Source organism: Crocuta crocuta, unplaced genomic scaffold, assembly GCF_008692635.1.
Source record: "Crocuta crocuta isolate KB4526 unplaced genomic scaffold, BGI_CrCroc_1.0 scaffold69-1, whole genome shotgun sequence".
NCBI lineage: Eukaryota > Metazoa > Chordata > Mammalia > Carnivora > Hyaenidae > Crocuta > Crocuta crocuta.
The window spans coordinates 776,596-802,395 of NW_027551577.1; the positions used below are offsets into that span (position 1 = coordinate 776,596).

The following is a 25,800-nucleotide window of genomic DNA, read 5'->3' on the forward strand; positions in this document are numbered from 1 at the left end:
GCAGTGCCGAGGCGGCGACGGCGGCGGCGGCTGAGGCGCGAGAGAGAGGCGGCGGCGCGACTAGGGCCCTCAAGCCGGACCACCATGAGCACCAAGCAGGTCACTTGCAGGTCAGTGCGCAGGGTCTGGGAGTGACCGGCCCCTTCGCTTTCCCGTCGGCCCCCCAACCCCCCGCGCCGACCCCTGGGCTGCTGATGCATCGCAGCTCCGCTACCAGGGAAACTGAGGCTCAGCGGATTCCTGAAAAGTTGCTCAGCTGTTCGCGGTGCGGTTTTTCTGGGCGGAGCTCCGGCTGCGGCGGGAGCCCGGCACCCGGCGCGTGTGTGTGGCTGTGTGTCGGGGCCGAGACCCCAGGCCGGGCTAGCCCGGGCCGTGCGGCGCGCTGAGGCCCGAGGGTGGGGGTGGGGCTCTTGGAACTTAAGAGTTTAGCTGGAAAAGGAGATTTGGAGTTGGGTGAAGGGGCGCTAAGTGGTCGTTTGCAAACGGGGCTACGACGCAGGAATAGGTTGTTGATAGATGATCAGGGCGTAGGAGGAGCTGGGGTCCCGAAAGTGATCTTCGTTTCCCAGGAGTTTGGAGATCTGTGCAGCCTAATCTTGCAGAGAGTCAGCAAGTAAGAATTGTGCGGGAAATAATAACGTCGGGTAGCATTTACTGCAGGTTGGTGAAGTGCTTCGCAAATATCCAAGCGCTCTGTATTCATTGTCCCTTAGACTTCACAGTAACACTACCGGGAAGATATGATTCTCATTTTACAGTACAGGAAATTCAGACTGAGAGAGATGAAGGGATACTCTTACTGAGACACCCGTTTACGTAGAGAAATACAACGGTAATGGATGGATAGGAGAAAATTCAACGCCGGATGCTACACTGCGGCTGCTCCTGTGAAGCGGAAACAGCTTGGTTGTGTAACGCCCTCTTTCCCTGGTGAACTTGTGGCCTGCCGGTCCTGGGTTCCTAGGTTATTTGTTAGAAACATCTTTTGTGAAGACCTGTTTGTGTTCACTTTTATTTGTATCAAGTGTTCTGCGTAATTGGACAGCAGATTCTGGCGAAATTTAAGATGTGTCCACAAAAGAGTACAACATTCATGTTATGCTTTATAATTGGATCTTAACTCTGTATAGCATCTAGTTTTACAGATAAGGATTTGGAACTCCTAACTTTACATCTAAATGCAGGAGCAAAAACTTAACTCAGCATAGGCTCGGGTTTTTTCCCTCTGCACTGAGGTCTCCCCTAACCTGAAAGCTTTAATTTAACAGGGGCATCCTGAGAATGCTGTTGCATATAAACTCAAGAGTGGGTTGGAATGTTGGAAAGGGATCCCTTCTGTTTAAGTATTGATGTTTGGTGGGGCCCTTATCATAAGCTGGGTGCGCGGCCAGCCGTGTGGGGCGTAACCCAGCAACTCGGTGTTCCACAGGTTGTGAAATCGAGCCTCAGCACTGAAGTGCTTGCCCGAGGTCATTCAGCTTCTAAGTGGCCGAGGTGTGGCACCCATTGACCCGATGGCCTCCAAATAAATTTGGGAAATGATCGTTTCTTCACCGCAGGAATTTTTAAAGCTTTTCATGTGCGCCTGTGTAAGGAAAATGCGTGCAAAAGTACAGAGAAAGTAAAAAAAGTTTATTTGCAAAAGGGTGTGAGGGAGTCAGGTCACAAGGACTGCCTCGCCAAACGAAAAACCAGAACACGTTCAAATGAGAAGAGACGGCAGTGTTACCTAGAGTTCCAAGTTCACATTAGTGTTTTGCGGTTGAGAAGCTTCTCTCACTTTATTATCTTATTCACTAAGGTCTTATTTCCAGTCATGGGTAACTCACAGGAAAGTTTCAAGAGAGCATTTATTTGGAGGCCAGGCCTTATCAGGGTGCTCAGCTGTTTTTGATTTATCTGAGGGTGCAAAGTGGTTTTTTGCTTCATTTTCCTGGCTGTGGCATGTGATGTACATGCCTATTCTGAAGAGCGGCAGGACAGAGTTTAAGTTTTGCCTCCATTCTGATCCGCACATGTCTCTAAGAGATGGATGTTGAAATGCTAGCATTCCCAAATTTAACGACAAAGACACTCCGTTTGTATATTCCTTGGCTACTCACAGTTGTGCTGCCGGTCAGGTCTCCTGATTTCTCCCCAGGCCACTCTATCCACAATCTCAAGCTGGGAATTATTTTTGCTGATTTCTTCTTGCTAACCATTTCCCCATGTCTTCCAGTCTTTTTTAAAGTCCTGGTGCAGGCCTTTATGATAGCTTGGTAACCACTTGCTTCTCTTTTCTTATGATAGAGGTCCCTTTGTCTCATCCTCACTAGGCAAAGACCTAGAATTTGTTTCCTTAGAACATCAAGCTTGGAGTCACAAAACACGAGGGGCCTTGTCAGCCAGTAAGCGGTAGAAGAGCTGGAGTTCTGGAGTTGGGCCGTTCTGGATTCTGATCCTGGTACCACCTGTGCCACAACTTACTCATCTGTAAAATGGAGATGGTCGTGCGTAACCAGCAGAGTTGATTGAGGGATTAGACAGTAACAACAAAGCATCATAGAGGGTGTCTGGTGTGGTAGGCTGAGCACCTACATGCATTGCCTCAGCCAAACCTCAGACTAGTCTGTCACCGCAGTCTGTGGAGTACAATTGTCCTCTTATGGTTGGAGAAATTGAGGCTTGGAAATCTCAGTGACTTGTTCACGGCCGTATAGCAAGCTCTCTGCTTTCACAGTGTTGACCAGTGTTCACTATACTTGGTCTCAGCCTCTCGTACATTTATTTCAGGCCTCCCACCAGGCCTGGTCTTAACCCCTTTCCCCCTCAGTGGGTCTGTTCTCACACGCAGTACAGCCATAAAATTTAAGTCTGAAAATATGTAAGGAAATGGAGAAAAGTGATGCTGAGAATGCAGATTACCCATGTACTCGGATGTGATGTGCAGAAGCATTTTGTTAGAGATTTGCATCATTGTAAGGTATGTAAGAAACTGGACTGATTTTGTTTGGCTCAGTCAGTCCTCAGCTGCGGCTACAGCTGCTAGTGGTTCTGCGGCTAGAAGTGAACCTGGTGTCCTTTGTAACGTATTTTTTTTTGTTTTGTTTTAACGTTTTATTTATTTTTGAGAGACAGAGCCTGAGTGGGGGAGGGGCAGAGAGAGGGACAGCATAGAATCCAAAGCAGGCTCCAGGTTCTGAGCTGTCAGCACAGAGCCTGATGCAGGACTCAAACCCACGAACCGCAAGATGATGACCTGAACAGAAGTCAGACGCTTAACCAACTGAGCCACCCAGACGCCCCTGTCCTTTGCAACATACAGTAGTTACAGTCCTTTGGGGTCACCCAGGATAACAGACCCTTTTGGAGTCCTCCCTCCCCAGAAATCTCCCTACTCAGGGTCTCCAGCTATGCACTATTCACCCCTGCCCACCTCCACGCCGTTCTCCCCAACCTAGTTCATGTCTCAGTCTTCTCTCTAGGAAGATAGAAGAGATGGTTTGACCCATCCCTTAAAATTGAACAGTTGGAAATACATTACAAGGTGCAGTATGAAAGAGGCCTGGCCGAAGCCTAGTATAATATAACATAGACGGGGAGGGATAGCTCTAAGCAGTTGATAAGATGCCTCAAAGGACAGGCAGGATATGTTCAAAGTAGTTTTCTGTTTGTCACTGGGGAGTGGAAATGATGAGATAGGCTACAAAACTAGACTGGGCTGGCTTCGCTTCTTACATAACCCTTATTTTATGCTCCCCTTGAAGGCACATGCCCTGATGGTTGTCTAGAAGTTATTTTTGAAGCTGTTTAAATCTCAGCTTAGTCACTTACAGCAGTGAAATGCCTTGCATGAAGTCACCAGCTTGTAAGTGGCAAAACAAACTAGAAGCGAACTAGAAGCTCTCATTGATGGTTAAGTGTTTGTTTTCTTAATGGGAAAGATAGCAGTTTGGAGGGCAGGTTGCCTGGGGAAGGTGGTAGAATTATCAAAGGCATCCTGTAGGGTCACCAAGAATCTGTCCTCTCGTAAGCCTGGTGAGCAAGTATTTGGTAGAGAGCCTCTGGTAGTCTCCTACTCACCTCTTTTGCCTTTTCTTTCTTTCATAATCTTCTTTAGTCTCTCCAAAGGAAACTATTAAAGAAATATTTATTAGGTCTTATTTTTTGGACCTGTTTATATATTCACTTTGAGCCTGTGTTCTTCCAGTATTTATGAGTTTATTACCCATGATACCTCCTTGTCATTCAGAGTTGGCTCTTGGTGCTGAATTTTTTTTTTTTTATACCTCCAAAGATCTAAGATTGCTCTATTTAAGGACCACTGAAATAAGGCAGTCTTGTAGCATTTCTCAAAAGAAGTTTGAAACTCTTTAGAAGTGTAATATACTTTTCTGTCCAGGATCTGTACATCCAGAGATTGGCTGGAAAGATTCACAGGACTCTGTGCGCAGGCTCAGAAATTTGATTCTGTTGGTGAACTTAGAGATGGCTCGTGCTAGCCAAACTCAGAGGAGACTTAAAAACTACATACCCTCTTCTCATTTTCCTCGGAGAAAAGTGACTGTCAGGTGGTCCTAGTCAATATTTCCTATGCTTCGGGGGAGATGAACAGGTGAGGAAAGTCAGAAGTGTGCTTACTGAGCAAGGAGGGGCTGAAGAGCTTCGGATCGTGTGGCCTCTAGCTGAGCAGCCTCCCAGGCCCGGCAGTTCCTGTGCAGCATGAACTGTCACTAGTGTTCTCTGGCACCCCTTCTCTGGAAAAGGCAGTCTCGCCCTCTCGGGCCTTCCTGACCTACCTCACACACCATTGCCTTCTGTTGCCAAGCCTCTCTCTCCACATCCAGGCAGAGCCATGTGACTTTAGGTTTAGGGGTTTCTGTGTTCAGTCGCATTTCGTGACGTTCCAGCTGCGCCTTCCTGATGTTGTCCCCAGGCTTTCCTCATTAGAGACCACCTGTACCTGACGGTGTGTTTAAGGGCACTCGCTCTCTTGGGTCCGAGCCCCCAGGCTGGGAAGCCACATATGTGGCTGCCACTAGTGAGTCTTCGGGTTGGAGGAGGGAAAGTGCACAGTAGGCTGGAGGGGTGAGAAGTCTTCTTGGGCTGGTCCACAAAGGAAGGCGGCTTGTAACAATTCAGTGCAGTGAAAGATAGGCTACAATGTTTTTGACAAGGGCCACAGCACCGGTAAAGGCAGAGTGACAGGGAAGTCAGTTTGGGTGGGGAAAGGTCAGGGCTGTCTGGCAAGACCGGAGCTGGGGACCCCTTCCTAGCAATCTTAGCTTCTGTAAGTCTTCGCTGGTCTCTGAGCCTCAGCTTGCCTGCTCGCATCATGGATGTAGCGGTAATACTCCTAGTGTTGCTGGCATTAACTGAGTTATTGAAGTGAACGGGCTAGTATTGATAGTACTGGTCAGATCTTTGGTATTTTTTCACATTTCCTGTATTTCTCATAATATACTTGTTCACAGGGAGGGAGAGCCCTCCGTGCCTGAAAGTCTTTATTCAAGAGGCATCTGAGTTACTAATGCTCTCTAAAAAAGGTACATTGTGAAAATCATACACAAGAGGGAGGAAATGTGTAAAATTGGTTATGAGTTGATCATGTGGAAGCTGCTGGGATGTCTTAAGAGTTATTCAGGGGCACCTGGGGGGCTCAGTCGGTTGGGCGTCTGACTTCAGCTCAGGTCGTGATCTCACGGTTCATGGGTTTGAGCCCTGCGTCGGGCTCTGTGCTGACAGCCAGCTCAGAGCCTGGAGCTGCTTCAGATTCTGTGTCTCCCTCTCTCTCTGACCCTCCCCTGCTCACACTGTCTCTCTCTCTCAGAAATAAATAAAACATTAAAAAAAAAAAGTTCATTTGGTTTACTTTTGTATATGTTTGAAATTCTCCATAACATTTTTTTTTAATAAGTTAAGCATGGATTCAAAGAGAAAGCTCCTTGAAAGAGGCCTGGAAAGGGTGTGTGCAATGACTGTACAAGCCCCCAGAAATCGTGCACACTTGCTTCCAGGCCACTGCAGTAAAGCAAATTTTGGAATCAAGTAAATCAGATGAACTTTTTGGGTTTCCCAGTGCCTGTAAAGTTATGTTTATCCTGTAGTCTTTAAAATGTGCCATAGTGTTATGTCTAAAACACAATGCACGTATCTTAATTTAAAAATACTTTTAGCAGGAGTCCTGGGTGGCTCAGTCGGTTAAGCATCCACCTTCGACTCAGGCCATGATCTCCCTGCTCATGGGTTCGAGCCCCGCGTCGGGCGCTGTGCTGACAGCTCAGAGCCTGGATCCTGCTTCGGATTCTGTGTCTTCCTCTCTCTCTGCCCCTCCCCTACTCGCAGTCCCTCACCCCCCTCTCAAAAATGAATAAATGTTAAAAAAAATTAAAAAAAAAACAAACTTTTAGGAGTGCCTGAGTGGCTCACCTGGTTATTAAGCATCTTGATCTCAGCTCAAGTGTTATCTCACCCAAGCCATGAGTTCAAGCCCCACTTGGGCTCCATGCAGGGCGTGAAGCCTAGTTAAAAAAGAAAAAATTAGATAGGTAAGTAAAAATACTTTCTTGCTAAAAAATTCTGACCATCATCTGAGCTTTCAGCAAGTTGTAATCTTTTTGCAGACGGAAGATATTACCTCAGTGTTGATGGCTGCTGACTGAGCAGGGTGATGGTCGCTGAAGCCTGGGCTGGCTGTGTCAATTTCTTAAAAGTAGACAGCAATGTTCTCTATCTGCCCCTTCCTCACTTGCTGTCTCTCACTCTTTCAAAATATAAGTAAATAACTTTAAAAAGGCAGTGGGGGCAGCGCCTGTGTGGCTCAGTCGGTTAAGCATTTGACTTTGGCTCAGGTCATGAGTTCAAGCCCCACACCAGGCTCCGCACTGATAGTGTGAAGCCTTGTTGGGATTCTCTCTTTCTCCCTCTCTCTTTGCCCCTCTCATTTGCTCTCTTTCTCTCTCTCTCTCTCTCCCTTGAAAATAAATAAACTTAAGAAAAAAAAAATGAAATTTGCCCCATTGACTCTCTTTTTCATAAGCCAATTCTCTGTAGCGTGTGATTTTACCCACAGCAGCACTTCTTTAAAAATTGGGAGCCCATCCTTTCCAACTATGCCACTGCTTTATGAACTAGGTTTATGTAACATTCTAGATCCTTCTTCACCAGGAGCAGATCTTCTAAAATCACTTTCTTTGGTCATCCATAAGAAGCAACTCGTCATTCATTTTAAGTTTTATCACAAGATTGCAGCAAATCAGTCCCATCTTCGGGCTCTACTTTTTTTTCTTTTTTGATGTTTATTTATTTTTGAGAGACAGAGTGCAAGCAGGGGAGGGGCAGAGAGAGAGGGAGACACAGAATCTGAAACAGGCTCCAGGCTCTGAGCTTTCAGCACAGAGCCCGACATGGGGCTCGAACTCAAGAACTGTGAGATCATGACCTGAGCCGAAGTCAGACGCTTAACCGACTGAGTCACCCAGGTGACCCTCTTTTTTTTTTTTTTAAATTTAAAAAATGTTTGCTTTTTTTTGAGAGCGAGAGAGTGAGCAGTGTAGGGGCAGAGAGAGGGAGACAGGATCTGAAGCAGGCTCTGTGCTAAGATTGGAGAACTGACGCAGGGCTCAAACTCATGGACCATGATACCGTGGCCTGAACAGAAGTCAGATGCTTCACTGAGCCACTGTGGCACCCCTTCAGGCTCCACTTCTACTTCTAGTTCTCTTGCTATTTCTGCCACATCTGCAGTTACTTCCTCCCCTGAGGTCTTGAACCCTCAAAGTCATCCATGAGGATTGGAATCAGATTCTTCCAGACTTCTATTAATGGTTATATTTTGACTTCTTCCCATGAATCACAAATGTTCTTAATGGAATCTAGAATGGGGAATCATTTTTGGAACCAGGTTTTTAATTTACTTTGCCCAGACCATCAGAGCAATCACTTTCTGTGGCAACTATAGCCTTGCACAATGTATTTCGTAAATAATAAGACTTAAAGTTAAAATCACCCCCTGATCCTTGGGCTGCAGAATGGAGGTTGTGGTAGCAGACATGAAAGTAATAGGAATCTCGTACATCTCCAGCAGAGCTCTTGGGTGACCAAGTACGTTGTCAATGAGCAGTAATATTTGGAAAAGAACCTTTGTTCTGAGCAGTAGGTCTCAATAGTAGACTTAAAATATTCTGTAAACCACATTGTTACAGATGTGCTGTCATCCAGTCTTTGTTGTTCATTCATAGATCATAGTCAGAATAGATGTAGAGTAATTCTTTTTGTTTTGTTTTTATTTATTTCTGAGAGAGAGAGAGACACTGTGATCAGGGGAGAGTCAGAGAGAGAGGGAGACACAGAACCTGAAGCAGTCTCCAGGCTCCGAGCTGGCTGTCAGCACAGAGCCCGACGTGGGGCTTCAACCCACAACATGAGATCATGACCTGAGCCGAAGTTGGATGCTCAACTGACTGAGCCACCCAGGCGCCCCGATGTAGCGTAATTCTTAAGGGCCCTGGGATTTTCATAATGGTAAGTGAGCACTGGCTTCAACATCAAGTCACCAGCTGCATTAGCTCCTAACAAGAGAGGCAGCCTGTCCTTTGAAGCTTTGAAGCCAGGCACTGACTTCTCTTTAGCTAAGAAGGTCCTAGCTGGCATCTTCTTCCAGTAGAAGGCTATTTTGTTTTTATTGAAAATCTGTTGTTTAGTGAATCCACCGTCATTAATGAGCTCGGCTAGACCTTCTGGAGAACTTGCTGCAGCTTCTCCACCAGCACTTGTGGCTTCACCTCGCTCTTCTATGTAATGGAGACAGCTTCTTTCCTTTAGCCTCATGAACCAGCCTCTGCTTGCTTCTTTCTTTCTTTCCTTCTTTCTTTCCTTCTTTCTTTCTTTCTTTCTTTCTTTCTTTCTTTCTTTCTTTTCTTTCTTTCTGTGAGAGAGACTGTGCACACGAGCTGGGGAGGAGCAGAGAGAGAGAGAGAGAGAGAGAGAGAATTCCAAGCAGGCTCCACACTCAGCACAGAGCCCCATGNGAGAGAGACTGTGCACACGAGCTGGGGAGGGGCAGAGAGAGAGAGAGAGAGAGAGAGAGAGAGAGAATTCCAAGCAGGCTCCACACTCAGCACAGAGCCCCATGTGGGGCTCAGTCTCATGGCCGTAGGATCACAACCTGAGCCAGTTCCAAGAGTCCGGTACTTCACCTGAGCCACCCAGGTGCCCCGCTCCAGACTTTTCTTCTGCAGCTTCCGCACCTCCCTCAGCCTTCACAGAATTGAAGACAGTTAGGGCCCAGCTCTCAGTTAGGGTTTGGCTGGTGTCACCTTCTCTCCAGGTCCCTAAAACCTTCACCATATCAGTACTCAGGCTGTTTGGCTTTCTTATCATTTGTGTGTTCAGTGGAGTGGCACTTTTAATTTTCTTCAAGAACTTTTCCTTTGCATTCACAGCTTAGCTAACTGTTTGGTGCGAGTGGCCCAGATTTTGGTCTCCCTCAGTTTTCAACGTGACTTCCTCAGTGAGCTGAATCATTACTAGCTTTAATGTAAAGTGAGACATGTGACTCTTCATTTCACTTGAACACTTAGAGGCCACTGGAGGGTTATTAATTGACCTGATTTCAGTACTGTGTGTCAGGACATGGGGAGCCACCCAAGGAAAGGGAGAGAGATGGGGAACCGCCTGCTGGTGGCACAGTCAGAACACACCCATTAGTTGATTAATTTCCCCATCTTACATGGACATGGTGCGCGGCACCTCAAAACAGTTACAGTAGCAGCATCAAAGGTCGCTGATCACAGATCACCATAACTAATACAATAATAATGAAAAGATTTAAGGTATTACAAGAATTACCAAAATGTGACACAGACAGATGTGAGTAGATGCTGTTGGAGAATGGCGCCAGTACACTTGTTCGAAGCAGGGTGGCCCCAGACCTTCAGTGTGTAAAATGCAGTATCTGCAAAGCACTGTGAAGCAGAGCGTGCCTGTAAACAGTTTTCTTTATGACAGAACTCTCAGAAGCTTCCCTCTGCCACTCTCTGTTGTAAATCTCTGAGAACGACTAGACCATTTCCTAAGTTGACTTGACTACGGGCCATTTGTTATCTCTTGTTTGTGATGCGCCCGTCGGTGTCTCAGCTGATGTGTGGCAACTTGCAGCACAGTTAAGTGATGCTCCAGAGCCCGCTCTAGCCTGTTTGAACCCCCCACAGGCCTCCCTTCTGTGCACTTTTCTTGCTGTTCTTTCCTCTCCCCAACTGGCATCCCTGACGCTTTGCGGACTCAGCTTGGGCCTGACCTCCTCTGGGATGCTGCCCTCTCTCAGCACGTGCCCTGCAGCACTCTGCATGCTTTGTGGGAAGGCACAGGTCACTTTTATAACTGTCAGCTTAAATGTCATTGTTCTTTACTGGACTTTAATAAGAGCTGAACTTTGGGGAGTACCTACTGTGGGATAGGTTCTATACTGAGCATTTTATTTTTTTTAAACATACCCTCGGCAATATGTATAAGTTTTTAAAACTAAAATAACCATTTATTTTAGCATATGTTCATGGTAGAAATGTTAGAATGTACAGATCAAGAAAAATAAGGAAATATACTTTACCTGCAAAGATTGCCTCTCAATATTCTATTCTATATTGGGGCGCCTGGGTGGCTCAGCGGGTTGAGCTTCTGACTTTGGCTCAGGTCATGATCTCACAGTTTATGACTTTGAGCTCCGCATCAGCCTCTTTGCTGACAGCTTCGAGCCTGGAGCCTGCTTTGGATTCTGTGTCTTTGTGGATTCTCTCTTTCTGCCCCTCTCCTGCTCATGCTCTGTCTCTCTCTCAAAAATAAACATTTAAAAAAATATATCTTTCTAGATTGTTATTTAAAGTCTTTGTGTTTATTTTGAGGGAGGAGGGAGGAACAGAGAGGGAGGGAGGGAAATAGAATCCCAAGCAGACTCCACACCCAGCTCAGAGCCTGGTACAGGGCTCAATCTCACAAACTGCAAAATCACAACCTGAGCTGAAGTCAGATGCTTAACCGACTGAGCCACTCAGTTTTATATCTGCTTTTTTGTTAACAGTCTTCAGCTTTCCATGTCAGTAAGTTTTCATTTTATCTTATACCTAGTTCGTACTGAGATTTCCCCATTTGTTCTAAACATGTCTTTTACATGTGATTTGTTTGAACCAGAGTATAATCCTGGACTAAACCGTGCATCTGGTTCTTATGTACCTTATGTAATATCTGCTAACCTAGCACAGCTCCCTCCTTTTTAAATTTTTCTTAACAGCTTTATGGAAGTATCATTTACATACCATAAAATCCACCCATTTTAAGTGTACAAGTCAACACTTGACTCGATTTTTAGTAAATTTCAAGTTTTACAACACCACAATTAAATTTTAGAGCATTTTAACCACCCCAAAGTTACTCCTTATGCCCATTTGCAGTCAGTCCCCTGCCTTCTCCCAGCCTAGGGAACCACTTACCTACTTATTGTCCCTATGGATTTGCACCCCCCACCTTTTTTAAAAATTAAGCTCTGTACCCAAGATGAGGCTTGAACTCGTGACCCCAGGATCAAGAGTCACATGCTCTGTTGGGGCGCCTGGGTGGCTCAGTTGGTTAAGCATCCAACTTCAGCTCAGGTCATGATCTCAAGGTTCATGGGTTTGAGCCCCACGTCGGGTGCTGTGCTGACACACAGCCTAGAGCCTTTCTGCTCTCTCTCTGCCCCTCCTCCACTTGTGTGTGCATGCTCTCTCTCAAAAATAAATGTTAAAAAAATTTTTTTTAATTAAAGAGGTCATATGCTCTATCAGACTGAGCCAGCAGGCACCTCTGCCCCTTTTCTTGACATTTTGCATAAGTAGAATCATATAACATGTGCTCTTTTGTGTTTGGGTTATTTAACTTACCCTAATGTGTTTGAGGGTCACCCATGTTGTAGCATGCATCAGTACTTCATTCCTTTTTATTGCCAAATAATTCCTATTGTGTGGATGTATAACATTTTGCTTATCCATTTACCAGTTGATGGAACTGTAAAAGTGTACACTTTTGGTCATTATGAATGATGCTTATATGAACATTCATGTACAAGTATTTGTGTGAACATATATTTTTATTTTTCTTGTGTAAACAGCCAAGAGTGGAATTATTGAGTCACATGGTAAATTTAAGTTTTACAAAACCCATCAAACTGTTTTTCCAGACTCAGGTTCTCCCTACTCCTTCCATGACACTCATTTGTTAAAGAACCCTGGCCCACATACCGCCTCTTCTTTTGTATTTATCTGATGGCTTTCTTGTGATGGCTTTTAGCTTGTTCTCAGTCCCCTGCATTTCCTACACACTGGAAGTTAGATCTGGAGTTGTATTGGATTCAAGTTAAATTTTTTTTGGCTAGAATGTATCACAGGCTATGTTTTCTACTCAATTCATACTGGGTCACATGGGCAGACACCTAATATTTCAGTTTCATTTTGCTCCGTGTAGATACTGGGTCCAGCATTATTTGTTGAAAAGACCATTCTTCCCCCGCTGAATTATCCAGACACATTAATCAGAAGCCAATTGATCATGTGTGTGTGACTCTGTACAGGCTCTTTAAAGAGCTCCCCTCAGCCTCCTTGAACCTCCGATCTGTTCAGCTCAGCAAGACTGCTGTGCTCTACTTGGGGCTCACCTCCTTGCACCAAGGCCCAGGGGTGCCTCTCAGCAGGAAGCCAGGCCGAACATGGGCTTATGTCCCTTGTTTCCTTGATCTCAGGGACCAGTCTTGTGTTGACTTTTGTCCCTGTCTCAGAGCAGTTGTTGCCTATATTTTGATCTGCTTTCTGGTGTTTTTTATTTATTTATTATTTATTTTTTATATATATATATTTATTTATTTCTAGGAGAGAGAGAGACAGCATGAGCAGGGGAGGGTGAGAGAGAGAGGGAGACACAGACTCTGAAATAGGCTCCAGGCTCTGAGCTGGCTGTCAGCACAGCCTGACGCGGGGCTCGAACCCACAAACCGGGAGATCATGACCTAAGCGAAAGTCGGACGCTTAACCGACTGAGCCACCCAGGCGCCCCTCTAGTGTTTTTTAAATTGGAGGGCAAGTCCCTTACTCCTTCATAGCTAGAAGCAAAAATCTGTTTTCTTTCTTTCTTCCTCTCTCTGCTTCAATTTGAATAGTTGCTATTGCTCTGTTTTCGGGTCTTATGAAATGTTCCTTTGTACTCTCTAATTTCCAGTAAGTTCATGCAGTGTAATTTGCATTTCAGATATTGTAGTTTTCACTTCCAGAAGTTCCATTTAGTTCTTTTTTATGTCTTCCATTTCTCTTCATACTCGGCATAATTGAACATATAAATGATCGTTGTTTATAAAGTCCCTGTCTACTGATTCCATCATTTGTCATTCCTGTTATTGACTTATTTTTCTCCTTGGTTATGGATCACGTTTGTCTGCTTTTTGGCATATCTAGTAATTTTTTATTGGATGCCATTTTGAGTGTTTTTGAGCATTTGGATTTTATAGTCTTCCTTCAAAGACTGTTAAAGTAGGTTTTGTCTGATAATTATTTGCTGTCAGCTTGATCCTTTTGAAGCTTGTTTTTAAGCTTTTAATAGAGTGGGTCTGCAATACTTGTGGCCACCTGGGTGGCTCCAGTTATGATCTCATGGTTTGTGGGTTTGAGTCCTGCATCAGGCTCTGTGCTGACAGCTCAGAGTCTGGAGCCTGCTTCGGATTCTATGTCTCCCTCTCTCTCTGGCCCTCCCTCACTCACACTCTGCCTCTCTCTCCCTCAAAAATAAATAATAAACATTAAATTTTTAAAAAATATTTTTTACTTTAGGACTCTTTTATTACCAAGGCCTGATCCCTTTCGGGCCTCTCTGCTGTTTGCTGAGTATTCAGCCAGGTCTCTCTACTCTGGTCGGATGCAATTAGAATGCTTCCCAGTTATTTCTTCAGGACCAGAATTAGACATCTCAGTGGAACACCTATGTGTGTTGTGGTGCTACACGCTCTTACTTGACCCTTGCCACAACCCAGTAACATAAGAAGTGTAATTTTCATTTTATAGATGGAAGTAGTGAGGCATAGGGAACTTGGTTTTGTGGCTTGCTCCTAGGTGGCAGGGCTGGATCCAGGCCCAGGTCTTCCAATTCCGTTACAACCATACCCTTTAAGTCCCATGAGAACAGAGAGAACAGTTTTTCAGAGTATTTTCTCAGTTCTGAGGCTCACATTTACATATGCAACACCTCAAATCGAGAGGGTTATCTGAAAACAAATTTATGGGATCGTTTTCCTTCCAGAAATCTTGTTGAATTAGTTGTGCGTCCGAAATCACCATTCTAGAATCCAGGAAATATGGACATCTCTGGTGCTAATAGAGCCTTGGTACATAATACATGCGTAATCAGCATTTGGATGCTGGGCTAAAGAATATGGGGATCTTAGAGTTGTAGAAAGCTGCTAAAAGTTGCTCGCCTCTGCTTTTGTCTCCGCAGGTACTTTATGCATGGCGTGTGTCGGGAAGGAAGCCAGTGCCTGTTCTCACATGACCTGGCGAACAGCAAGCCGTCCACCATCTGCAAGTACTACCAGAAGGGCTACTGCGCCTACGGGACTCGTTGCAGGCAAGGGCCCCATACTTACTCCTTGCTCTTCTCCCAGGTTAAATACTGTCAGGGCCTCAGATCCTCCATCTGGAGCATGGGTATTGATGACGGGAAACATTTAATTTGAAAGTAATATGACAACAAAAAGTATGGCAGATCGTTTTGAAATCCCAACTTTATTACCATAAAAACAATTGTAATTTTTCAAAATCACTTTTCAGGCCTTATTCTTATGGGGCTCTGGTTATAAAACTGCACCCACAGGATGTATCTCTTGCTTTCTCCCCCCACTTAACATGTGTCAAGTTTTCCCCTAAGCTGCTCCTTTATTTCCTAAATGTAACTCTGTGTTTCATAATGTTAACATACCGTCATGTTATTCATGATTCCTCTCTTAGATATTTAAGGGGTTGACTGTTTTGGGGTTTTTTCTTTTTGTCCTTTTGCTGTGAGTGCCCCTGCGGTGAACACGTGTGTGCATAGAGTCTGCCTTTTCTCCACAACATCTGTAGGCAAGTTTTGTGAATTCTGAACAGAAAAACATTCCAGAAACCAGTTCAGGTGCTCGGTGAAGAGCTGATCTGTTGTTTCCTGTGCTGCCCGGTAGGTGGTGGAGGTTGTCCCTCCCCCACCAGCGGGCGCCCCAGAGAGACAGCCCGGGAACGGCCCGTCCGGCTGTTGGCCCGTCCGGCTGTTGCGTTGGCCGTCATTAACACTTTGGGGACACCTGCTGAAAGAACGCGGCTTGGGTCTCAGAAGATTTCAGTTCAACAACTGGCTGGACTTTTTGGGATTTCTGGTGTGGCGTGGGTTATTTCGTTTGTCCGACTCCCATCCCCCAAGGCCGCGTAAGTGTAGGTGATAGACGGCAATGTACCGCTCAGTCTGAATTGTCAGGCATTTCTTATTAATTGATAAGCTTTTTATCACTTTTTAAAGTTTTTTTTAGGTTTATTTTTTTATTTTTGAGAGAGAGAGAGAGCACGAACAGGTGGGGGAGAGGGAGGCAGAGAGAGATGGGGAGGGAGAATCCCAAGGAGGCTCCGTGCTGTGAGCACAGAGCCCGATGCAAGGCTCGATCTCACAAGCCGTGAGATCATGACCTGAGCCAAAATCCTGAGTCGGATGCTTAACTGACTGAGCCCCCCAGGCCCCCCAAGCCTTTTATCATTTAAAATACGGGAAATGATTGTCTCATTCTCCACCTCCACAAATGGAGAAGAAAGTGTGTTCCGTGTGCAGGTAGTTGTGTCCCTAACGTGTTTGCTGTGTGTTTTGCTTAGATACGATCACACGAGGCCTTCTGCTGCAGCTGGTGGTGCTGTGGGCACCATGCCGCATGGCGTGCCCTCCCCGGCTTTCCACAGTCCTCACCCTGCTTCCGACCTCACTGCATCTATTGTGAAAACTAACTTACACGAGCCTGGGAAACGCGAAAAGAGAACACTGGTACTTCGAGACCGAAGTGAGTGAGCGAGTGAAAAGCGGTCTTGCTCGTTCGTGACGCGCCTTCCGGCCCTCTCTTGTCAGAGGGCTCCTAGCCTGGTACCTTCCAAGCTGTTCGAGGGCGGATCCCAGCACCGTCCTGAGATCAGATTCATTTGGCTGCTGATCACTCAGGCGATGCACTGGGCCTCGGCTTGGGCTGATTGCCAAGTTCGGTCTGACAGGACATCAGAGTGACCTTCTGTCAGGTTTTCACTGCTATCTCCATGGGGTGGTCCCCAGTTCTGAGAAGCACCAGGCTTTCAGAGCTACATATTTTGATAAAGAGCATGTTTCACTGTTTTACTTCCAGGTCAGTTCATAGTCTTAGTTCTTATGCTCAGCCAGTGTTTGGTATTTTAGGTTATGGTGTTGGTAATAGGATCGCATATTGGGGTTTGTGGAGGAAGTAGGCTGCAAACCATAAAAGTTATTTTTATTGGCTGGTCCTCAGCAGGTGAAGGGATTTCTAGTTCTTGGAACTGTGTGGCACTGATAGGTGGACTCCATCCCAAGCCAACAAGCAATCCGGCTAATCAAACTTGTCCTCTCTGAAAAGGCTGGAGGCGTGTGCGGCCAGAAGGTCCAGCTCCTGCTGTGAGAACGGTCTTAGGGGAGTTGGGACCCAGAGGCTCGCTCTGGGTTTTCATTCTAACTCACTTGAAAATGATAGGTAACTTTACTAATATAAAGGAAAGCACTGTGTTCTACTGACTTCATTCTAAATTCCATGTGACTTCTATTTTGGTGTTTAAAAATAAATTTCTCATTAATATTTTTTAGTGTTAACTGGTCCATGGTTGACATTTCCAGATTTACCATTTTTGAACTGCAACTTTTAGTGTTCCTTTGTATACATATATCATGGTCTGTTTTGCTATTTTCCTGTGTCGCCAATTCATGTTTTTTCCTTTTTTTAAAAAATCATGATTGTAGGAATGTCACCAAGAACATTTTATACTATTCCTTCTATTGTATGATCCAAAGAGTGGACTTCCCAAGGTCAGGGTTACTTCGTTTGTTAGGTTTTGACTAACTGCTTACCAGAAAGTGTGGGCCAGTTTTCATTTCTTGTGTGTGCTGTGTGTTCTGTGTTAAGATCTGTCTGGCATGGCCGAGAAGACTTGCCCGAGTGTGGCGACGAATCCCGGAGGCTGCAGCGATCCCCAGAGCAGCCCAGAGATGAAGCCACATTCCTACCTCGATGCCATCAGGAGTGGCCTTGATGACTTAGAAGCCAGCAGCTCTTGCAGCAGCAGTGAGCAGCAGTTGTGCCCCTACGCGGCTGCGGGCGAGTGCCGCCTCGGGGACGCTTGTGTCTACCTGCATGGGGACATGTGTGACATCTGCAGGTTACGAGTGCTGCACCCCTTCGACCCGGAGCAAAGGAAAGCTCACGAGAAGGTAAAAACGCAGGCCTTTGTGTGAGCTCATTCGAAGAAATTTGAGATGTGCTAAGCGACAAAGTTGTTGGTATTCCTGTAAGCGTCTTTCTGACAATAATCATCTGCAGTGTGTACCTGGCATATTTATACCCTGTTTTCAAGTCCTTTTTCCTGTTGTCATTTTGACAGCCAGGCCGAGTTCTAGAGAATTTGAGGAGCCAAGTATTAGAAGGGACTTTCAGGTCTTTAGGTCCCCAGTGTTCTTGGAGGCACTGCCTCGTGCTCGGCTCTGTGCTCAGTGTAAAGATGGGTAAGAGACAGAGAGGAGCCTGCAGCTCCAGCATTAGAGCTTGTGAGGACGAGCAGGCCATGGTGTGCAAAGTGTGTGTGTGTGGGGCGGGGGGTGGTCTGCCACTCTCCCTGGTCTTCCCGGGCATGTTCAGGGGAGCACAGGATTAGAGCTTTCCTCTCCACCCAGGTTAGGTGAGGTCTCTGTCCTGTACATGTTGGTTTGTTTCCCATCTGTGTCCACCGTGAGCTCCCAAGGGCAGAGCCTCGGTCTTCATACTCTGCGTTGGCTCTCCTGCTTGATTCACGCACTTCACACGGGAGGTATTCAGCATCCACTTACTGAATGAATAAATCCATTAAATAACTTGTTCTCTTGAGAAGTGGTGCTGCTTACCTCTGACCCCGGACTACCAGCCTGGTATTTCAAGTTAAGTATTCAGTATTTCTGATCTTGGTGTGGTTCAGAGTGGGGAAAGGCAGTGCCCAGAAGAGCCAGGAGATCAGGGTCCCTGTGATCCCACACTGGTCCTCTAATCGTTTGGGACCTCTGGGGTCTCAACTCTAAACTGGGGGTGACCATAACATGCTAGGAAAGCAAGGGGCTGGGCCAGTGATGGTTGGAAGTCTTGTTGTCTGGGAGAGCTTTGTGTCCTGAACGTGGGGGCCACTGGGCTCTGCCTGCAGCAGTCAGAGCATGTGTCCTCCCTGATCTTGCCTGTGGCAGTGTGGCCGCGGCTGCCCCCCCTGCAGCCCAGACCCTGATAAGTTTCCCTCCCCTCTCTCCATACTTCAGATCTGCATGTCGACATTCGAACATGAGATGGAAAAGGCCTTTGCCTTCCAAGCAAGTCAGGACAAAGTGTGCAGTATCTGCATGGAAGTGGTCCTCGAGAAGGCGTCCGCTTCTGAGAGGCGATTCGGGATTCTCTCCAACTGCAGCCACACGTACTGCCTGTCCTGCATCCGGCAGTGGAGGTGTGCCAAGCAGTTTGAGAACCCAATCATTAAGTAAGTGCAGCTGGGATCTTCGCTGTGGACGCCACAAAGGAAGTTAGATTTGGGGCCTTCTATCCACGCTTCATCCCTCCCTTTTCCTCCAGAGCGAAGATAGTGTGAATCCTGGCCCCTGACTGCAGGGACCTGGGCGTATCAGGTGGCCTTCTTTAGCTCAAGTGCCTTTTCCTGTAAAATATGGGTAACCACTCCTGTGTGGCTTCCTTAGGGGTGTCTGGGGACACTCAGCAGGGACTGGCTGTGAGAGAGGGTGTTCATGGCACTGGCCTGACTCCTGTCTGCCTTAGGCTGATTACCTCTTGACCTTTTCAGACTCTTTTTCGTATGTAAAATTGGGTTGTTTTTTTTCAGTCAGTTGACTGGCGTTTGGATGGTTTCCTTCCCTGGGTTATAATGAATAATGCTGCGATGATTATGCACGTGCGGGTTGTTATGTGGATGTACATTTTGATTTCTTTTGGGTAGATAGGCAGCAGTGGGATTGCTGGGTCCCAGGGTAACTGTCGAGCATGTTGAGGAACTCCCGGACTGCTCTCCACGGCGGCTGCGCCGGCAACAGATGAGGGCTCCGCTTGCTCCCCTCCCCCTCACTTGTTACTGTCTGTAGTTCTGATTTTATTTTTTTCAGTTTATTTTTGAGAGAAGGAGCACGAGGAGGTAAGGAGCAGAGAGAGAGAGGAGACCTAGAATCCCAAGCAGTGGGATGTGGGGCTGGAACTCAGGAACCATGAGATCATGACCTGAGCCAAAATCAAGAGTCATATGCTTAACCAACAGAGCTCCCCAGGTGCCCCTGTATTTCTGATTTTAGCCATCCTGGTGGGTATGAAGTGTGATACCTTATGGTTCTGATTTGCATTCCCCTGATAACTAGTGATACTGAGCATCTTTTTCTGTGCTTTTTGGCCATTTTGGACAAATGCCTACTCTCAAATCTTTTGCCCATTTTAAAATTGGGCTTGGGGTTTTGTTTGTTTTGTCAAGATTTTATTTTTAAGTAATCTCTACCCCAAGGTGGGGCTTGAACTCACAGCTGCAAAATCAAGAGTCACTTGCTCTACTGACTGAGCCAGCCAGGCATCCCAAATCTGGTTGTCTTTTTATTGTTGAGAAGAGTATGTTTTTAACAGTAAATAAGGTTCTACACCTGAAGCTAATATTACACTATATGTTAGTTAACTGTAATTTAAATAAAAACTTGAAAAAAATAGTTCTTTGACGATTGTCATTGCCCTCTTTGGAATTTTGGGGTAGGAAAACATCTGGAGTGGTCATGCACTTGAGCAAGGGGGCCGGCGGTGCTGTTCACACAGGGTTTGTAACTTCATCTCTCCCTAGTAACCTGGTTCTAATTTCAGGTCTTGTCCAGAATGCCGTGTGATATCAGAGTTTGTAATTCCAAGTGTGTACTGGGTAGAAGATCAGAATAAAAAGAACGAGTTGATTGAAGCTTTCAAACAGGGAATGGGGTAAGTACTTTGAGTTCAGCCATGATCCCCGTGCCCGCCTGGCAGATGCACTGTTTTTACATACCTTGAACCCCACAGGTAATAATGTAATTTTTTAAAATTTTCAGCTTTGAGGTATAATTAACAAATTTTTAGTGCCATCATGCTGAGTTCATACATACCGTGAAAGGACACTTCGATCCAGTTAATTATAACACATTTGTCACCCTTTTTTTGTTTCATTTTTGAGTGAAAACATCCATGTTCTACTCTTAGCAAATTTCAGTTTTAGAGCATTATGAACTATACTCACCATGTTTTACATGAGATACTTACTCATCGTATAGCTGAAGGTTTGTAGTGTTTTACCAACTTTTCCTTATTTACCCTACCCTGGGAACCACTTTTTTACTCGGAGTTTGACTATTTTCATTTGTGTTTTTTTTTGTTTTTTTTTTTTTTAATGTTTTTTTATTTATTTCTAGGAGAGAGAGAGAGAGACAGCATGAGCAGGGGAGGGTCAGAGAGAGAGGGAGTCACAGACTGAAACAAGCTCCAGGCTCTGAGCTGGCAGTCAGCACAGAGCCCGACGCGGGGCTCGAACCCACGAACCGCGAGATCATGACCTAAGCGAAAGTCGGACGCTTAACCGACTAAGCCACCCAGGCGCCCCGACTATTTTCATTTGTTTGGGATTTAGATTTCACATATAAGTGATAGAGTATTTGTTTTTCTTTGGTTTATTTCACTTAGCATAATGCCCTCCAGGTCCTGTGTTATCACAAATGGCAAGATACCCTTCATTGTCATGGCTGAATAATACTCTATGTATATTCCACATCTTTTTTATCCATTTGTTGACAGACGCGTTGTTTCTGACTCTTGGCTGTTGTGAATAATGTCACAGCAAACGTAGAAGGGTAGATAGGTATCTCTTCTAACAGCCATGAGGTGATAGCTTACTGTGGTTGTGATTTGCATTTCCCTGATGATTAATAATGTCGGGCACCTTTCCATGTGCCTGTTGAACACTGGTTTGTCTTCTTTGGGGAAAATGTTTATTCCGTTCCTTTGCCCATTTTTATATGGAATGTGGTTGTTTTTGCTCTTATGTATGAGTTCTTTATAATATTTTCTCCCATTCAGTAGGTTGCCTTTGCATTTTGTTTGGTTTCCTTTGCTGTGCAGAAGCTTTTTAGTTTCATGTAGTCCGACGTGTTTTTGTTTTCATTGCCTTTTTTTTGATGGCAGATCCACAAAGAGTATGGCTAAATACGGTGAACTCCCTATGTTTTCTTCTAGGAGTTTTTATGGCTTCAGGGCTTACATTCAAGTCTTCAGTTTTGAGCTGATTTTTGTGTATGCTGTAAGATAGTGGTCCGGTTTCTGTAACACCTTTCATTGAAGAGCTTGTCCTTTCCCCATTGAATAGCTCTGGTTCCTTTGTCATAACTTAATTGGCCATACGTGTGTGGGCTTATTTCTGGGCCCTCTATTCTGTTTCACTAAACTATGTATGTTTTTATGCTAGTACCAAACTGTTGGGATTACTATAGCTTTGTAGTACAGCTTGAAATCGGGAAATGGGATGCCTTCAGCTAGGTGGTTCTTATGATTGCTTTGGCTATTTGGGGTCTTTCATGCTTCCATACAGATTTTCAGGTGGTTTGTCCTATTTCTGTGAAAAGTAATTTTGCCACTGTAATTTTGATAGGGGTTGCTTTCAATCTACAGATTGCTTTGGGAGTGTAGACATTTTAATGACATTCTTCAATTCATGGGCATGGGATACTTCCTATTTATTTGTGCCTTTGATTTCTTTCATTTTGTCTTAATAGTTTTCAGTGTGCAAGTCTATTTCACCTCTGCTAAATTTAGTCCTAGGTATTGTAAATGAGGTTGTTTTCTTAATTTCACTTTCTGGTAGTTCATTTAGTGTATACAAAGCAGATGGATTTTTTTTTTTTTAAATAGATTTTGCATATTTTGTATGCTGCAACTTTATAAAACATTTATACTATGTAATATTTACATATGTTAGAAGCCAGCAAGGTAATATGATTTTTGCTTTTTAAAACTTACATTATTTTTTTTAAGAGGAAAAACATTTATATTTACTCAGATATTATTTCAAGTGCTCTTTGATTCGGTTTATAATTCTTTCCAGTTGGTATAATTTCCCTTCAGCCTCAAGAACTGCTTTTAACGTTTGTTGACCTGCTGGTGATGAATTTTTAGTGTTCTTTTTAGCAGAAGTAGTTTTTCTTTTCATTCTTAAAGGGTATTTTCATTGAATGTATTGTTCTGATCGGTCCTATCTCTGTCTTTGTCTTCTCCTGGCAGTTAATACAATTCTGGGTTAATAGTTTCTTTATTTTCTTTTAGTACTTTGCAAATGCTGTTCCACTATATTCTGGCCTCTAGTTTCGGAGAAGTCTGTGGTCATTCACACTGTAATGTGTCATTTCTCTAGGGCTGCTTTCAAGATTGTCTCACTTCTTTGGTTTTCAACAGTTTGCTCTTTTGTTGGGAGTGATTTTCTTCATATTGTACTATGTATTTGCCTCTGAGTCTGTAAGGTTTTGTCATCCACCAAATTTAGGGACATTTTGGCCATCATATTTTTTCCCTGCCCTGTTTCATCTTCTCCTGAAACTCTTAATTACATGTGATAGACTTTTTGATATTACCCCAGTGAGTGTTGGGGTCTGTTCATTTCTTTCCATTTTTTTTTTTAATGTTTATTTGTGAGAGAGTGAGTGTGAGCAGGGGAAGGGCAGAGGTGGGGAGACACAGAATCCAAGCAGGCTCCAAGCTGTCCGCACAGAGCCTGACATAGAGCTCGAACTCATAAACTGTGAGATAATGACCTGAGCCGCGGTCGGATGCTTAGCTGACTGAGCCACCGAGGTGCCTCTCTTTCTGTTTTTTTTCCTCACTGTTCATCTTCTCCAATAGTAGCTGCTTTGAACTCCTTGTCATCTTGAAGTTGGTTTCTGGGTCACGTTTTCCTTATTCTTCATATGTTGACTCATTCCGGATCACAGCCTGGACACTGCCGGCATTACCTTGTAGACACTCTGGGTTGGCTGAGGTCAGACAATAAAATGTTGTTTTTCTGTTGCAAGTAAAGTGTTTAAACTCCAGGTCTTGGGCAACAGTTTTTTAAGTTTATGTATTTATTTTGAGAGAGAGAGAGAGAGAGAGAGAGAGAGTGCCAGTGTGGGAGGGGCAGAGAGCGAGGAGAGAGCAAGAATCCCAAGCAGCCTCTACACTGACTGCACGGAGCCCAGCACAGACCGTGAGATCATGACCTGAGCCAAAGTCAGACACTTAACTGACTGAGCCACCCAGGCACCCCTTGGGCAACATTTCTAAGCTCAGCTAAGAGCTATTTTTTCTTCAAAAAAAGAAAAAAAATGCCTTTTGCCATTTTGTTCTTCCTGGTGCCTAATTTCTTGGGGATCCTCGTGCTGCCTTCAGGTTTTTTAAAAAAATTTATTGCTAGTTACCTGGAGAAGCGTCAGTCTGGTAGAAGTGTGCTTGGCCGTACCAAACTGCAGGGCACCATGTCACCTTTCTTCATGGTTCCTTCAGATTGCCTGTCAGTCACTAACAGCTTGTCATTTTCCTCCTTACTGGTCCCCACGCATGTGGTGTTGTGTGTCCACCAGAGGGCGGGAGTGGCACAGGCAGAGGGGCTGGACCTTAGGAAGCAGCAGGGCTGGAGTTTGTAAATTCTTTTTGCTCTTTGGGTCTTTCTTAGCCTTAGTTTCTGTTGATGGTGGTGTTTTTGTGTGTCCCCCACACACGTAGTGTTCATCTGCTACGGGCCAGGCCCCTTCAAGCTAAGCACCAGTGCAGGACATCAAGTAGAGATTCGTAAGGTAACTTCAATGAAAACTCCAAAAGGGCAATATTGGTGCATGTTTTTTCTGGTGACAGATTCTTAATGAGAGGCCCAGACCATGTGTCACAACAGAGAAAGCATTGGATGCTCCTGGGGGCCTCAGGGAAAGCAGCCTGGGGACCCTGCGCCACGACACGTGAACGGCTGTGTGTGTAGGGAGGTGAGGCCGGAGTGGGGTGACAGAATGGTGCACGTGTTGTGTCCAGGGAGCAGCGGCCCTGGGGTTGAAAGGTGTGTAGACGACATGGTAGCGCCTGCAGGGACAGAGACTGGAGTGGAGTCTCGGGGGCAGAACAAGTGACACGCTGTGTGGCATGCTCCGCGGTCACAGTGTGAAGAGGCTGGCACCTGGTGGGATGGCGGCCAATTAGGAAACGACTGTGGCAGGTGGGTAGCAGAGGACCGCACCCCCGGTGGCTCCAGCGGTGTGGGGGCGGAAGGAGGAGTAACAGCTGGGGGAGCTGAGGACAGAGACAGAGTACACGGTCCTTGGTGACCAGGTAAGGCTGGGGGAGGAGAAAGCAGCTATACAGGGGGCACGACTAGAGAATCCGTTTTTGAACCTGTTGAGTTTATGAAAGCCGGCGTCCAGCAGGCCGTTGCGAACTCAGCCCCTGAGCGGTCATTTGAAGATCTGCTCAGAGCCTCGGGCGTGGAGGCCGCGGCAGGACTGTGCCCGCACCGGGGTCACACCTGCTGGGAGCAGGCGCCCAGGGGAGCGCGGTGCTCCTTCCTTCAGTGGACAGTCATGAGGGAGCTTTCTCTGTGCCGCTCTGAGGTCTCAGAGACCCTCACCACCGGTCTCTGCCGGCCCCTTGTCTGAGGAGACAGACACTGGTGTCAAGGAGTCTCCCTTCTTTGTCATCAGCCACTGTCACGTACGCCAAGCGCCCCTGGTAGCAGCCTGCCCTTTCTGCGGGGATTTGGCATTCTCCACGCAACTTCCCTTCCTCACACTTCCAGATGCCCTCTTCCCTTTTGGGGGCGTCTCCACCTCTTCTGCGCTGTGGGACCATTTCATTATATACGCCAGATTTCATGTAAGCAAGAAGAAATGCGAATTCTCTTTGTTGTGTTTTTCCTGAGGAGCAGGTGTTCTTAAATGTAAGGGTCTATAGGTAGGAGGATTTGAAGATGGGGGGAAAATGAACTTTTTGCTTTGTTTTTTTAGACCTGTGCATTTTATTTTATCCATTTACAAAACATTATCCTGGGAAGGGCTCCACAGAGTTAACATAACACAGAGTTAAGCCCTGCTCTAGATGCAGAGGGCGGGGACCAAGGGAACTTGTAATGAGACCCGTAACTTTGGGCAGCTGCTGAAATTCCCGGCTTTTCCTGAGCCTCCTTAGTCCAGGCTCCCAGGGTCACTTGACATCAATCATTGCTGGCTCAGAAGAAGGGAAATTTCCCTGGGGTGCTCCTGCTGGGACTTTGAGGGGAGCAGAGTAGCCCAGACAGCCGGCTCCGAGGAGCCCTCGGGCCTGTCCTCCCCCCAAAGGCCTTTCTGGAGCATTGCAAGCTCCGAACAGTGGGGTCCCCCATGCAAGTTCAGTTCTGTGCGAGGCCACATGTTGCAAGTGGCAGCAGTCAGCATCCTGAGCCTCAGTTTCCCCACCTATGGGTAAGGCTCACCTAGCTCTGGCATCGTGGGCAGGAATGGAAGAAGACC

General features: G+C 45.8%; 1 protein-coding gene across 1 annotated transcript in view; it reads left to right on the forward strand.

The window, feature by feature from the left end:
• Positions 1-25,800, forward strand: part of MKRN2 (makorin ring finger protein 2) — a 27,671-nt gene continuing 1,871 nt past the window's right edge. The window contains exons 1-6 of the mRNA XM_077751582.1: positions 1-110; positions 14,485-14,613; positions 15,879-16,060; positions 17,180-17,484; positions 18,550-18,764; positions 20,129-20,239. Of these exons, the coding sequence (XP_077607708.1) occupies positions 85-110; positions 14,485-14,613; positions 15,879-16,060; positions 17,180-17,484; positions 18,550-18,764; positions 20,129-20,239 (968 nt within the window). The 5' untranslated portion in view covers positions 1-84. The remainder of the gene's footprint in view (positions 111-14,484; positions 14,614-15,878; positions 16,061-17,179; positions 17,485-18,549; positions 18,765-20,128; positions 20,240-25,800) is intronic.